A 12,170-nucleotide genomic window follows, 5' to 3' on the forward strand; every position below is an offset into this window, starting at 1 on the left:
CAGCATGTCCTGACAATTGTTTAGGCACAGGGCCACAGGCTATTACACCTAGCTGATGGCAGAGTCCTCTGCTTCCTAGAGACACATGCTGTGTCTTCTTCTCTCCTAGCAATCAGCCTTAACATCCATTTCATGTCATGCCTGTTGTGCCCTCTGATATTCAAATGTTTCCTTACCATTTCTTTTTCCTCCTCATCTGCAAGTGTTTTTCTGGTCTAGGACCTTTTCATTCACTATTTCTGTTCCCATACCCAAACACATCCATGCCTGTCTTCCTACTGCCTGGAAGTTTTTTTCTCTCAAATCTTACTCTTTGTAAAGCCAAGGACTTTATCACCCAAGAAATGGGGTGGAGAGAGAGCTCAATATCAGGAAAAATTCAGTCTGGCTCAACAGTCTGGCCCCTTCAAAGAGAAGGGGCTTTATTGCGGTATTTCTGGCTTCCATACCAGCACTATTTTTTCTTCCATTCCCAGTTCTGTTCCATTAACAACAAACTTAATTCTGTGAATTAAATGCCAGCTCCCACCACACCTCTAAGAAAAGAGACCATCCATGTCATTTTCACAGTTAGGTTTCCCCTGTGCTGTCTCCCAAGCCCCTGAAAGAACAGATCCCTCCACCCCACCTCTGTTTACACGAGCACCTTTCTTCTTTCCCAATCAGGTCACTCTCTGCTTGGGATAAGAAATGACACTAAACAATCCAACATGGAAATTTGCAAAGAAGCCAAGAGTGCTCACCATGAAGTGTTGTGACCAGCCTGTGTGTGAGCCCCCGTTCTGGTCCTGTCCTGTGCCTCTTTGTTCTCCCCAGTGCAGTCTGCTACCTTTCTGCCTGCTCTTTACGAAATAGTAAGAAGGCTAATTTTAGGGTGCTTCATCATCCTGCCATGCAAAGACACAGTGTCATGTCAGAATCAGCAGCATGTGGCACCACTTGGAGCTGCTATTTTATAAGCTGAGGTTCAGTGTGTTCTCAAATTGGTCTCTGCAGGGCAGAACTGGCTTGATTATTGATCTTGTATTCCCATAGGATTGCACCTTAAAAATCAAAGATCAGTTTTGGCCTGACCAAAAGCCCAGATTAATGACATGGGAACTGGTGTCTCAGCATCCAACACTTAAGCCAAAAAATGCAAAAGATTACATGGGAATTTCCTGGTGTTCAGTTAGCACCTGCCCTGCTGGTCTATTTATAACAGAAAAATTCATGTAACAGCGCGAAACATCATTGCAATAGGAAGAGAATGTGCCACATGTGGGAAGGGGCTGCACTCCCAGCCCTCTGTGTGGGATGCTCGAAAATGTTCAGCATCTTCAGCCCCAACCTGAAGCTGCCTGGGCGCTTATGTGGATTCTGCCAGACTGCCAGGATACGGGGTAGTTGCTCTGAGTGCCAGCTGCAATTTGTGGGGGCTTGGGGATATTGGATCCACACAGGAGTTGGAGAGGACAAGAGCTTCATACCTAATGCAAAGGTCAGCTTGTTTCTTTCATTGTAGTCTTCCTGTCCAGGATTCATCGTTGTCCTTCATTTCTTTTCCATTTTCTTTACATCTGTCATCCTATGAATTGCATTCTTTTGGCTATTTCAGCTATATTTTGTGTCCTGAGAGGATGAGGGGAATGGGGTGTTGCAGAGTTTTGTTCTTGCTTATCTTATTTGAAGGTATGACTCCTCAGCTTATCCTCAAACATATCCCTTGATTAGGTGCCTTGAGTTAGACACAGAACTTGCAATATTCCAGATTTAGTATTTATACAGTGATTTATCTTCACAAACAGGTCAAAAACTGTTCATTTTTTTTTCACCATATCGCCATCAGTTAATAATTAATTGGTCTTACTGGTAAGCACATTTGCATTTGAGCTGACCAGCATCTTCACAGTGAGCAGGGTAGGCAGACAGAGTACTAAAACATACTCAGCTATAAAGTAGCAGAGCATATAAAACATGTACTCTGTGTGTATGTGTGAGTTATGTCTGTCTGTCTACACAGGCACTTTCATTAATTACTAACTTCCAAATATTAATACTGTGAAGAATATAGGGATAAATTGTAAAACTGAAATGGCATAAAAGGGTCTGACCGTACCTTGTTTGTAAGGCTATTTGCATTCTAAAGCCTTTCCTTTGTCTTAATCAAGAATATTCTACACAAAGGCTTCACACAAAGGTTAGCAATTTCTCACAGCAAAATGCTGACATCTCAAATTTCATGTTATCGGCTGTTCTGGACACCCATTTCTATTTTCCCTAGTCTGTGACACATCAAAGTGTAAAACAGAGGGGTTTGAAATGAGGAATTAATGTTTATAAACTATGTACTGACTGTTGCCAGGAGAAAATGGAGGCCGAGAGCAGAGTCCATCCCTGTTATTAGCTATACAGAAGGTTTTGTGCCGTAAGACTGTAGTCTTCAAAAACACGTATATTAACTGAAAGATGTTTTCCAGTAATAAAGCATAGAGTATACGTTAGTTAACACTATATATGATTTTTTCATTTTTTTATTATCTGAATGGGCGATTAACTGGGGTACAATTTAAATAACACGATTGTGCTGACAGCAATCACCAGGCAGTAGCCAAGCATTGCTATTTTAATAATGGCAGGGCAACTGAAAATAGTTTCCTGCTTGTTGTGACCATCAATAAGAAGGCAGTGCAATTGTAATAGGAAACCCTCTGTGCTAAGGCACTCACAAGGAATAAATCCCTTCCCTGAAGTCAACCAGATTTACATTCCTTGTTTTCACTGGATTTTGCATCACTGCAAAATATTGGGGTTTTTTGCAAGTACTAGAATGGACATTGGGAGTTTTGAGGTGCAAGCATGCTCACCCACGGTTCTCTTGACCACTGCAACTACAGAACCACATTTTTGCAGATTTGATGCCAGTGGATGCAGAACTGGTTGTGCTGAGTGCCCAGGAGTCCAGGCAGTGATATGGCATCAGAGTAGGTGCTCCCTTTTCCCCACACCCATGTATCTTCAGCCCACTGAAGGAAGGGGCTTTCTCAAGGCATTGAGACAGGCAGGATATGGCTTCTCTGGCAAAGAAAATTTGCTAAGATAGGTAGTAAGTGGAATAAAAATATGGCTTACACCTTATTTGAAGACACTTTTGTATTATTTAACTTACAGTAATCTGATTTGAGGACTAAAATAAGTCTTTTAAACAAAATAGCTGTGTCTGTTACATAAGGAAGTTGAGATTTGTGCAACATTGTATGTTGTTTCATGCTTTATATATTTCTTACTTAATGTGTTAGGCCAGTTATACCAAAATACTTTTCTCTGTAAAATTTGTGCTGGGCATGTAATGTTCTCTTCAAGTACATGGACATATCCCCCCATGCTGGTCAGAGGACACATTGCACAATGAATGACAGTATTTAAAATCTACTTCGCAGTGTATTTATTCGCAGTTACTACTCTGGTGGTCTCATAAATAGGAAGTTTAGAAGATAATGAATGAAATGTTTTCCTCCATTTGCTACCTGTACCAGCTACTGCTAACCTCCCATTCCTGCATGCAGAACGGAAAAAGGCAAATCACTCCCGTCTCTCCTTTAAATAACGAACCTGTGTATTTGCTACCCTGAAGAGTGCTGTATCATTTAGCCTTTGTCAGCTATGCAGCTCTCATTTTCTCTGTGTATGACTGTAGTATTTCTGGTTTGGATCTTTACTGACAAATTTACAACCACAAATCCTGAGGAGTCCTGTAGAATCTTACCTATTTAAATACACAAAGGAGTGTTTAATGGCTGGACCAAGACATCCCATTTGTTTGGGTTGTTTTTAAACGCTTTCCATTACAGGGCAAAATGACACCAAACACAGAAACTTTCTTACCCATAGTCTGCAAAACCACTTGCTGTGAAGTATGCCTGGTCCTGGCCTTTTTTACTTCCTGACCTACATAAAGGTGGATTGCAGAACTACTGTAGAGAGGCTGCTAAATAAGGAAACTGCATTTGGATTCCCAACCCAGCCCACTTCCATAAATTGCAATGGATTTTCTTCCCAGTACTAAGCAAAATCCTAGGAAAAAAGCTAACAATTGCATCTAGCGTGTAAGCTTATCTTTAGCTGCTCCACTAGTGGAATAAACCGTTTTGACATGCCCACCTTGCATATGCTCTGACACCGAGAAAAGCTTGTAACCGGAACGCGGAATTCGGAAGACTGCGTTCATTTCTGCCGGAGGGACAGAGCCAAGGGCCTCAGCCCACCCCTCTCCCTGACCCGGGAGGGCCAGCGCAGGGCTGGCCTTGGCACCGCCGCCTCACGCTGCAGCAGCACCAGCCGCATCACCCTCGGGGAAGAAGTCCGTTGTGTCAAAAGTTAATGACAGGTAATTGGAGTATGAAGAACAGTTTGTTCCTGCTTCTCCCTGGCGGATCCAGTTCCTTCCCACTCACTGAGCTCATTCTTTTCGTGCCCTCAGAGATCAAGCAGAGCCTTCTGCAGATCTCCGTAGATCACGGAGAAGGAATGGCAACACGCAGCCGAGTCTCTTAACCACTCTGCAACGAAGGAGAAACATGTCATCACTGAGACCCCTTCTCAGCAAACACAGAGGGAGTGATTTGCCCCAGAACATACTATTTTTAATTCTTGATTCAAAAGATAGGCAATACAACGACGGTGTGTTTTAATGCTGCTGTATTTTTTTGCGCTCACTTGTTCCCAAACCAGAATACGCACAGCTGCAGTCGCCTCCCCGGAACATGCACCTGAGCTAACGGCACCCTCCCGCACCCAGCTCTGCTCTCCTCCGGTGCCGGTCTCCAGGCGCACCGGGAGGACGACAGCATCACTCCAGCATTCGTCACTGCAGGGTCACTCTCCTACGTTTCTTTTTTGTTGTCAACTTCTCGCTCAGCCTCTTCACAGCCGAACAGCGGGAACCGAGGCCACGCGGCGAGTCCGACCGTAACCTCTCTCCGAGCTTTGCTCGGGGCCCGGGTAGCCCCCCCGCCCCGGAGCGCCCCCGTCCCCGGCGGTCGGCGGGACCCGCCCCGCCCCGGCAGGGCCTCCGCGCCACCAGCGGCTGGCGCGGGCCGCTAAACCGCCGCCGCCAGCACCGCCCCAGGGCCGCACCGCCGTCCCGGGTGCCGCGCCTCGCCCGGGCGGGCGGTGCCGGGCGGTGCCTCCCGCTGCCGAGCCCTGCCGAGGTCCGAGCTGACATCACGCCGCGCCGCCGCTGCGTCACCATCCCTGACCACGCGGCCGGGAGGGAGGCAGACTGTGAAGCGGGCGCGCTGCGGCCCCGCCCGCTGAGTTCGCGCCTGCGCAGGAGCGGCGGCCGGGCCCTGTCACCGCCCCGTGTTGGGGCCGCTCACGCCTTCGCGGTGGCCGGTGGGTGCCTGGGGCTGGGCGGGCCGGGCTTGGGCGCGGCCTCGCGGCGCCGGGGGGAGCGGAGCGAAGCGCCTCGCCGCTGCTGCCGCCGTCGGTGAGTGCCGCCGGGCCGTGACGCGCCGCTGGACCTCAGCGGACCCGGGCGCCGCCGCCCTTCGGCCCCGCGGGGCGGACGGGAAAGTGGACGGGGCCGCGCTCCTCCCGCGGGGTCCCACCGCGGGGCCGGTGGGACGGCGGCTGTGGGAGCGAGGCGGGACGAGCGGTAGTGCCTGCGGCGCCGGGGGGGGCCGGCGCGGGGCGGCCGGTGGGCCGGGGCGGGTAGGACCGTTACGGGCGCCGCCGCTGAGCAGCTGCGGGGCGCGCTGAGGGGACCTCGGCGCCTGGCGCCGCCCCCTCGGAGCGGGCGGAGGCCCCACTCCGGCCGCCGACCTGCGGTCCTCCGCCGGGGCCGCCCCGGCCCCGCCCGCCGCGCGGCCGCTCTCTCCGGACCCCAGCGCGGCGGCGGCGCCCGGGGGAGCTGTGCCCCGGCGAGGGGAACCGTTCAGCCCGTGCCGCAGGCTGACCGCGTGTCGGCGGACGCGGGCGGTGTCCCGCTCAAAGCGGGAGCCGCAGCCTGTGGTACAGCCCTCGGGACCGCCGGGCGCGCAGCCCGCGGCTGGGGCGCTGTATGAGGGCGCCAGTGCCCCTGGACGGTGAGATTACACGGCCCGCTCCAGCCTGCGGGAAACGTCCAGACTCTTCCTGTAGCACCGTTACTGCCTCTCTGCTGGTAGCAAACGAGTTGGGTGGTTTCCCTCGTGTTCTGCATCTGGTGTCGGCATTGGACTGCTTTTGACGTCACGCATGGCAGTACCCAGCAGCTGACAGCGTGAGCTGGCTTTCCCTACTCCATACAGGGATAAAATACTGCCGTGATTTGGGATCGAAGTACACGACTTCTTTGGCTACTGACTCTTAAAAGTAAAAAAAAAAAAAACAGAACAAACCCCTCACCTTCTATGGAAATACGTATCTGGTTTAATAGAAAGGAGAACTTTTCTTCTTTTTGCCCCACTGGAGATGGAAATAAATCGTGACTACAGGAATCTTGAAGCACTATAGTCATATGTCTTTTCTAACTTCTTGTGTTGCAGGTTGAAGCTTGCATTGCAGTCACTGCTACAGATGTGTGAAATACGGTGTTGCATAGCTATGTCTTAACCGAAGACGTCTTCATTTTGATGTCCCCTTCTGAATGTGGTAGGATATAGCTAGTGATAGCTAGGGAAATATTTGATCATGCGTCATCTCCTGAGATAGGTAAACAGAATGCAATATATTTTAAGCTGTTTGGCTGTTTTTGTTTTTTTTTTTATGAGATCACAAAAATAAGCATCTTGTTTACTGCATTTTGACTTTTGCAGAGAAAAATAGTTCATCCTGTTGTGCCGGCAAGAATTCTGCCGTTCTTTGGTTTTTGTAAGGCTCAGGTGCTAACTGATGGCTTGCTTTTCCGAGCAGTTTTGTATTTAAGTGGTTCATATGTGTTATGACCCCACAGAACGTAAGACCGAATGCATTTGTAGTGCATTGTATTCCACATTCCATTATTCGTGCTGTCTTCCAAATAATGGTCACAAATGAAAATTTATATCAAATTGACACTGTATGGCATTGATTTTTAAATGGCTCTGAAAATATGGGGAAACTTACTGTCACGAAGTGTAGTGTAAGTAATAGTGAAAACATTGTCATAAATTTTTCATCATCAGCAACACTGAAAGTGAAAGAGAAGTGTAGCTTTGCATCCTTTCCAAGTAGGTACAGAGTCTGTCAGCACGTATACTGGTAATTGCAATTTAGGCATTAGGGGTGGGGGTTTGCATGGGGGAGTTTGTATACGCGGCCTCCTGTCACTGCAGAGCAGCTATGAAGCTGTAGCCTGTGTTGATTGTAGTGCAAGACGGGGGACTTGAGTTTCAGCTACTTATTTTCTTTTAAATTCTAAGTTCAGTTGACTCATAGTTGTTTAAAGGTAATGATTGACACATCATATTATTCTTTGTGTTGCATAACTGGATTGATCAGAGCTGACCAATTTTTTCCAAGCTGTGAGTCAAGTGTTGTTTTTAGGGATGATCTTGAGGCTGTACACAGTGCTTTCAGGAGTCATGCAACTCCTAGTGTAAAGAAACTGGCCTGTGCTGTCTCCTTAGATGTTTGAGGTCATTTCCACTGGCTAGAATTGGTTGTGACTGCCATTTGTATAGTTCTGGATTTAGGGATTAGAGAAGTTTTACAAAGAATGATATTTTAAATTTTTTGAAACAAAGTTTTATAAAACTGAGGACCCGCACATCTTAAAAGTTGTATCTGCAATGGGAAGGAAAGCATTTTCCTGCAGAGTTAATGTAAATGCTGTCCAAGAAAGTAAATCATGCTCTTAAAAATTGTTCGATGTTTCAATACGGTGGTATATAGAAAGTGAACTTGTAGATTATATGCTATATAGAAGATAACATAAATATTAGGGACAATACTGAAAAACTGTACATTTTCCTTTTTTTTTTTTTTTAACAGCTATGCAGAAGGGGATATTCTAGAAAAGTGACGTTGGAAGATCTCTGTGATCAAGAGAAGCATAAACATGTTGTGCTGGGGAAATGCATCTTTTGGACAGCTTGGATTGGGTGGAATTGATGAAGAGATTGTTTTAGAACCCAGAAAAAGTGACTTTTTCTTAAATAAAAGGGTCAGAGATGTAGGATGTGGACTGAGACATACTGTGTTTGTCCTGGATGATGGGACTGTTTATACGTGTGGATGCAATGATCTAGGACAACTAGGGCATGAAAAAGCCAGGAAAAGACCCGGTAAGTTTAGAAGTAATGAATTGTAGAGAGTACGTGTGGTTGTGCATGTATTTTTTGTTTCATTATGTGACATCAAACCCAAGACTGCCAGTGTCTGTGCATGTGCTGAATTGTATGCACAGCAGTTCTTCCAAGAATGGGCATATTTTTAACTTGAAAAGCATTCTGTTGCTTGGATTGTATCTTGTGACAGTTGGAAACAACCAACTGTGAAACATGGCTGTCTCCCCGTATTTGGGGAGCTGGACAGTGCCACTATTTTTTATTTCTAGTGTGGAATCAGTTTACCTAAGGCCGTGGGAGACTCAGTGGCTATTTTTAATCTCAAGGGGAGGTGACCTGCTTCAATACATGGATTAGCATTGTACTGTATGTATGGGTTTGGCTACTGGAATATGGTAGAAAGGAATATTTGGCATACCATAGTTGAGAAACATGCTGTGTCGTCTAATATGTGATGTAGAGCAGGTCTGATTAAAGCGAGGTTCTTAATTTTCTTTTTTTTTTTTTGAAGAACTACAAAGAAAACTCTTGCTAAAAGACTTTTCAGCATATGCAGTGCTACAGGAAGAGGATTTGGAAAAGCCTAAAGGATGCAATGTAAAACTTCTTTGGGCTTTTTTCTTCCTGTCTGTGTTATATGTGTGTTTCTGCTTCCTGATAGTGCAGTTCCATAGCAGAAGTGGGTAAACATCTTGCAGGGACTGCAGAGGAGTGTGCACATGGGCTCCCTTCAGAGCTGTGCATGTGAGTCATATCTGCGTGCTACTGAGAGATGTGGCACAGTGCTTCTGGCAGTACTTACAGCATAACGTAAGCAGACTGAAAAGGCTTAGTAAGGGTTCATTCTAATCACTGCTATAGCAATTTTACAAGTTACGTGGCATAATAATTGATACAGATATTTCAAATGGAAGTAAAGCATTACGCAGTATTTTAGTAGTTCTCCTTTATTCAGAGTTTTGGATTTGGTGCCAAGTAAAGATTTTTTCGTGTAGTTGATATGTAACTTTTAAAACCAATTTGGACTTCTGTTGGGAAATAGTAGATGGATATTAAAACGGATAAACTTGAAGCCTGTGCAAACATCTGCTTCGTGAACGTGAAGAGAAACTCAGCTTGTCAACCTTACTCTCAATACTTGTTACCCACTTCGAAAATGATGCTGAATTGTCTTTTAAATCAGTTACAAAAATACCTGACTTCTAATTTTTCGTTTTTTTAAAACAGCCTTGTATGAGCTTTCATATGTAATGGGCAAACACCTACTATAAATCTTTTTTTTTTTAACATGCTCAGACACAGCAGTCGTGAGGATTGTAATGTCGTCCTCCCTAATTTTTCTTTCATCTAGAGGTTACTGACAATGCTGCTGAATGTTCTAACGTGAAGTTGGTGCATTGGGATAACTTTACTTGCACAGTCTAAAGAGGCTCAGTATCTTTACAAATGGGTGGATGCTCTCTTTTGAATGTATTTCTGCTAACTGAAGATAATTTTGTCGCTGACGGCGTGTCTTTGCCACCTCCATGTCACCAGTGGCACTATTTAGCTGTGCCTTCCCTCTTTCCTCCCTGCAGAGCTCTGCTTGCCACAGGGATTGTGTGAATGTTCCTTAATCCATATTAGGCCAAGTCAGCCTGGCTAGTTTAGCAGCTGGTCAAGATAGTCTCAGCTAATCTGCATGCTGTTGCCTGAACTGGAGACTGCTTACATGACCTCTTTCACCGGCAGAGCTGTGGAGGCCGTAATGGGCTGAATTGGGGTGGTAATCTCTTTAATAAGACCAGCTGTTTAAAAAAATGAATTTATGTCTGCTGCCTATGTTACTTTATTTTGGAAACTGAGCGCCTGTCATGTTGCAGATACTGTTAGCTACTGTTTTGAAATTGGCTTAGGCTGTGCTATGTTGTGTTTACAGTGCAGGTTACATTGATGAGACACAGGCTTTTTCAGTGGTGTGCTGTTCTTAGGCAGGAATAGAACTTATGTGTTTGAAAACTGGGCCTAAAACATCCAAGCAGGCTCTTAGTTAAGGGGACTGTTGAAAACTCAAGCCTTAATGATAGGCCCTGATGGTATTTCTCCACTTTACTGTTGCTGAAATGAAAATGTTAGACTTCTGGTCACAAGTCGTAAGTACAAAAACAAACTTTGAGTTTTTCCAAATCTATTTAAAGCGATTGATGGAGGCTACTGGAAAAAAAATCACAGATATTTTAGTGTTTGCTTTTCAGAGGCATGCACTGTATATCTAGAAAAATTACTCTTTAGGATCTGTTTCTACAGTATTTTGCATTATAAAGAGGACATTGTGTAGCTCATTGCAAAATCAGTAGCTTTAGTCTTTAATTTGCCCTGCCTTGTTTTGCAGGCTTTTTTGTTAATAATGAATAGGTGATTTTAATTTGCTGTGGTGGAATGTTTTCCTCTTACATAATGTCTACACGTGTAGTCATTCGACAATAATCTATTTGACCTTAATGTTAATTGAGTTTCTGCACTCATTTTCAGATGGCAAGATTAGAAGGAACCATTATGATCAAGCTGCAGTTTTTGTGCACTTCTGTATACTGCTCCAGATACAGTTGTTGTTTGGTTACTTTGGGGTGTCAGATTTAACTTACTTCTCCTAGAATAACATGCTTATAATTTTAAATAAAGGATGTTTTGGATGTTTTGGCAGACTTCTGGACTTACTTCTCTGTCATTTCAATTGGTATCTTAGTACTGAGTATAACTGTCTTGAACAACACTAGCTTGTTAGTAGCTTTTTTTTTTAGACAACTAACTTTTTTTTTTTTTTTTTTTTTTTAGAGCATGTTGGTGCACTGGATGCCCAAAATATTGTAGCTGTATCATGTGGAGAAGCCCACACACTTGCATTAAATGACAAGGGTCAGGTATATGCTTGGGGTCTGGCTACTGACGGACAGCTTGGTTTGCCGGGAACAGAGGAATGCATCAGAGTGCCCAGGTTAAAAATAATTAATATATAATAAGTTATTTTTTTGAAAAAAATGTGCTTAGCTCAAATTGGTTAAGCTATTCTGCTGCTATAATTAAAAACACACATTAGAAAGCGTATTTTCGCTATGGCACTTCATGCTGTAGACAGTTTCCTTTCTCCAAAAAGTCAGCTTATGTGAGAAGTGTATTATGGGTTTGCTTGGTTTGGTTTGTTGTTTTGGTTTTTTTGTTTCTTTTTTTTAATAGTCATCTTCTAAGAATGAGAGTTATGTTGGAAAAGTAGGTTGGGTATTTTAAGAATGTAAATGGGGATTGATAACTGCCATTTCAGAGAAGTTAAAAAGAAGTAGAATGTTGAACTTTCAAATCCAGTTGTGGGAGTACTTTTGAAGAAGGTGCATTTGCTAGCTGATCTTCATACTTGAGTTTTCACTGAGAGGTTTTTTAGCTGTGATCAAATAATAGGCCTTCTAGTTATAAAAATGAATGCTAGCCAGATTCACTTGCTTGTTTTGAGAATGCTGTAAGCATTCCAGCTAGCTGAAGTCCACATTTTTACTGCGATGAATGGGTTCACTGAAATCAGTGGAACTGTCTGTAGCAGTAAGTTTGTATGTTTGCAAGCTGGAGGTTTTCATTTCTAATTTTCTTTTTTGCATAGGAAAAAGACACACAAAAGTAACGATTCCTTGGATCATTAGTAATTTATAACTTTATCATGGCTATCTGTGACATATTTATACATATGAAAGTTATAAATAACTAATATAAAGGTTATTTATTTCTGTGTGAAATTTAAAAGCCCACAGGCCTTTTAGAAACTGCTGTTTTGCTTATCACAAGTTGAAAGCATCCTAGATTTAATGCACATTTGTATGTATTTGCAACTTCTTTATAATATTGTGCAATACTTAATAGCTCTGTAAACTGAAGTTTTGATTGAAGTTCATGTTGGTAGAGAGAAAAAATTAAGTG

At 44.3% G+C, this 12,170-nt stretch overlaps 1 protein-coding gene across 2 annotated transcripts in view; it reads left to right on the top strand.

Moving 5' to 3' along the window:
• Window positions 1-6,519: 6,519 nt before the first annotated feature.
• HERC4 (HECT and RLD domain containing E3 ubiquitin protein ligase 4) overlaps window positions 6,520-12,170 on the top strand; it is a 37,133-nt gene continuing 31,482 nt past the window's right edge. For both annotated transcript variants that reach the window (XM_059820898.1, XM_059820899.1), the window contains exons 1-3: window positions 6,520-6,612; window positions 7,933-8,225; window positions 11,043-11,202. In XM_059820898.1, coding sequence (XP_059676881.1) covers window positions 8,000-8,225; window positions 11,043-11,202 — 386 coding nt within the window. In that variant the 5' untranslated portion in view covers window positions 6,520-6,612; window positions 7,933-7,999. The remainder of the gene's footprint in view (window positions 6,613-7,932; window positions 8,226-11,042; window positions 11,203-12,170) is intronic.

This window comes from Gavia stellata, chromosome 9 (genome assembly GCF_030936135.1).
Source record: "Gavia stellata isolate bGavSte3 chromosome 9, bGavSte3.hap2, whole genome shotgun sequence".
In the NCBI taxonomy this organism is placed as follows: Eukaryota; Metazoa; Chordata; class Aves; order Gaviiformes; family Gaviidae; genus Gavia; species Gavia stellata.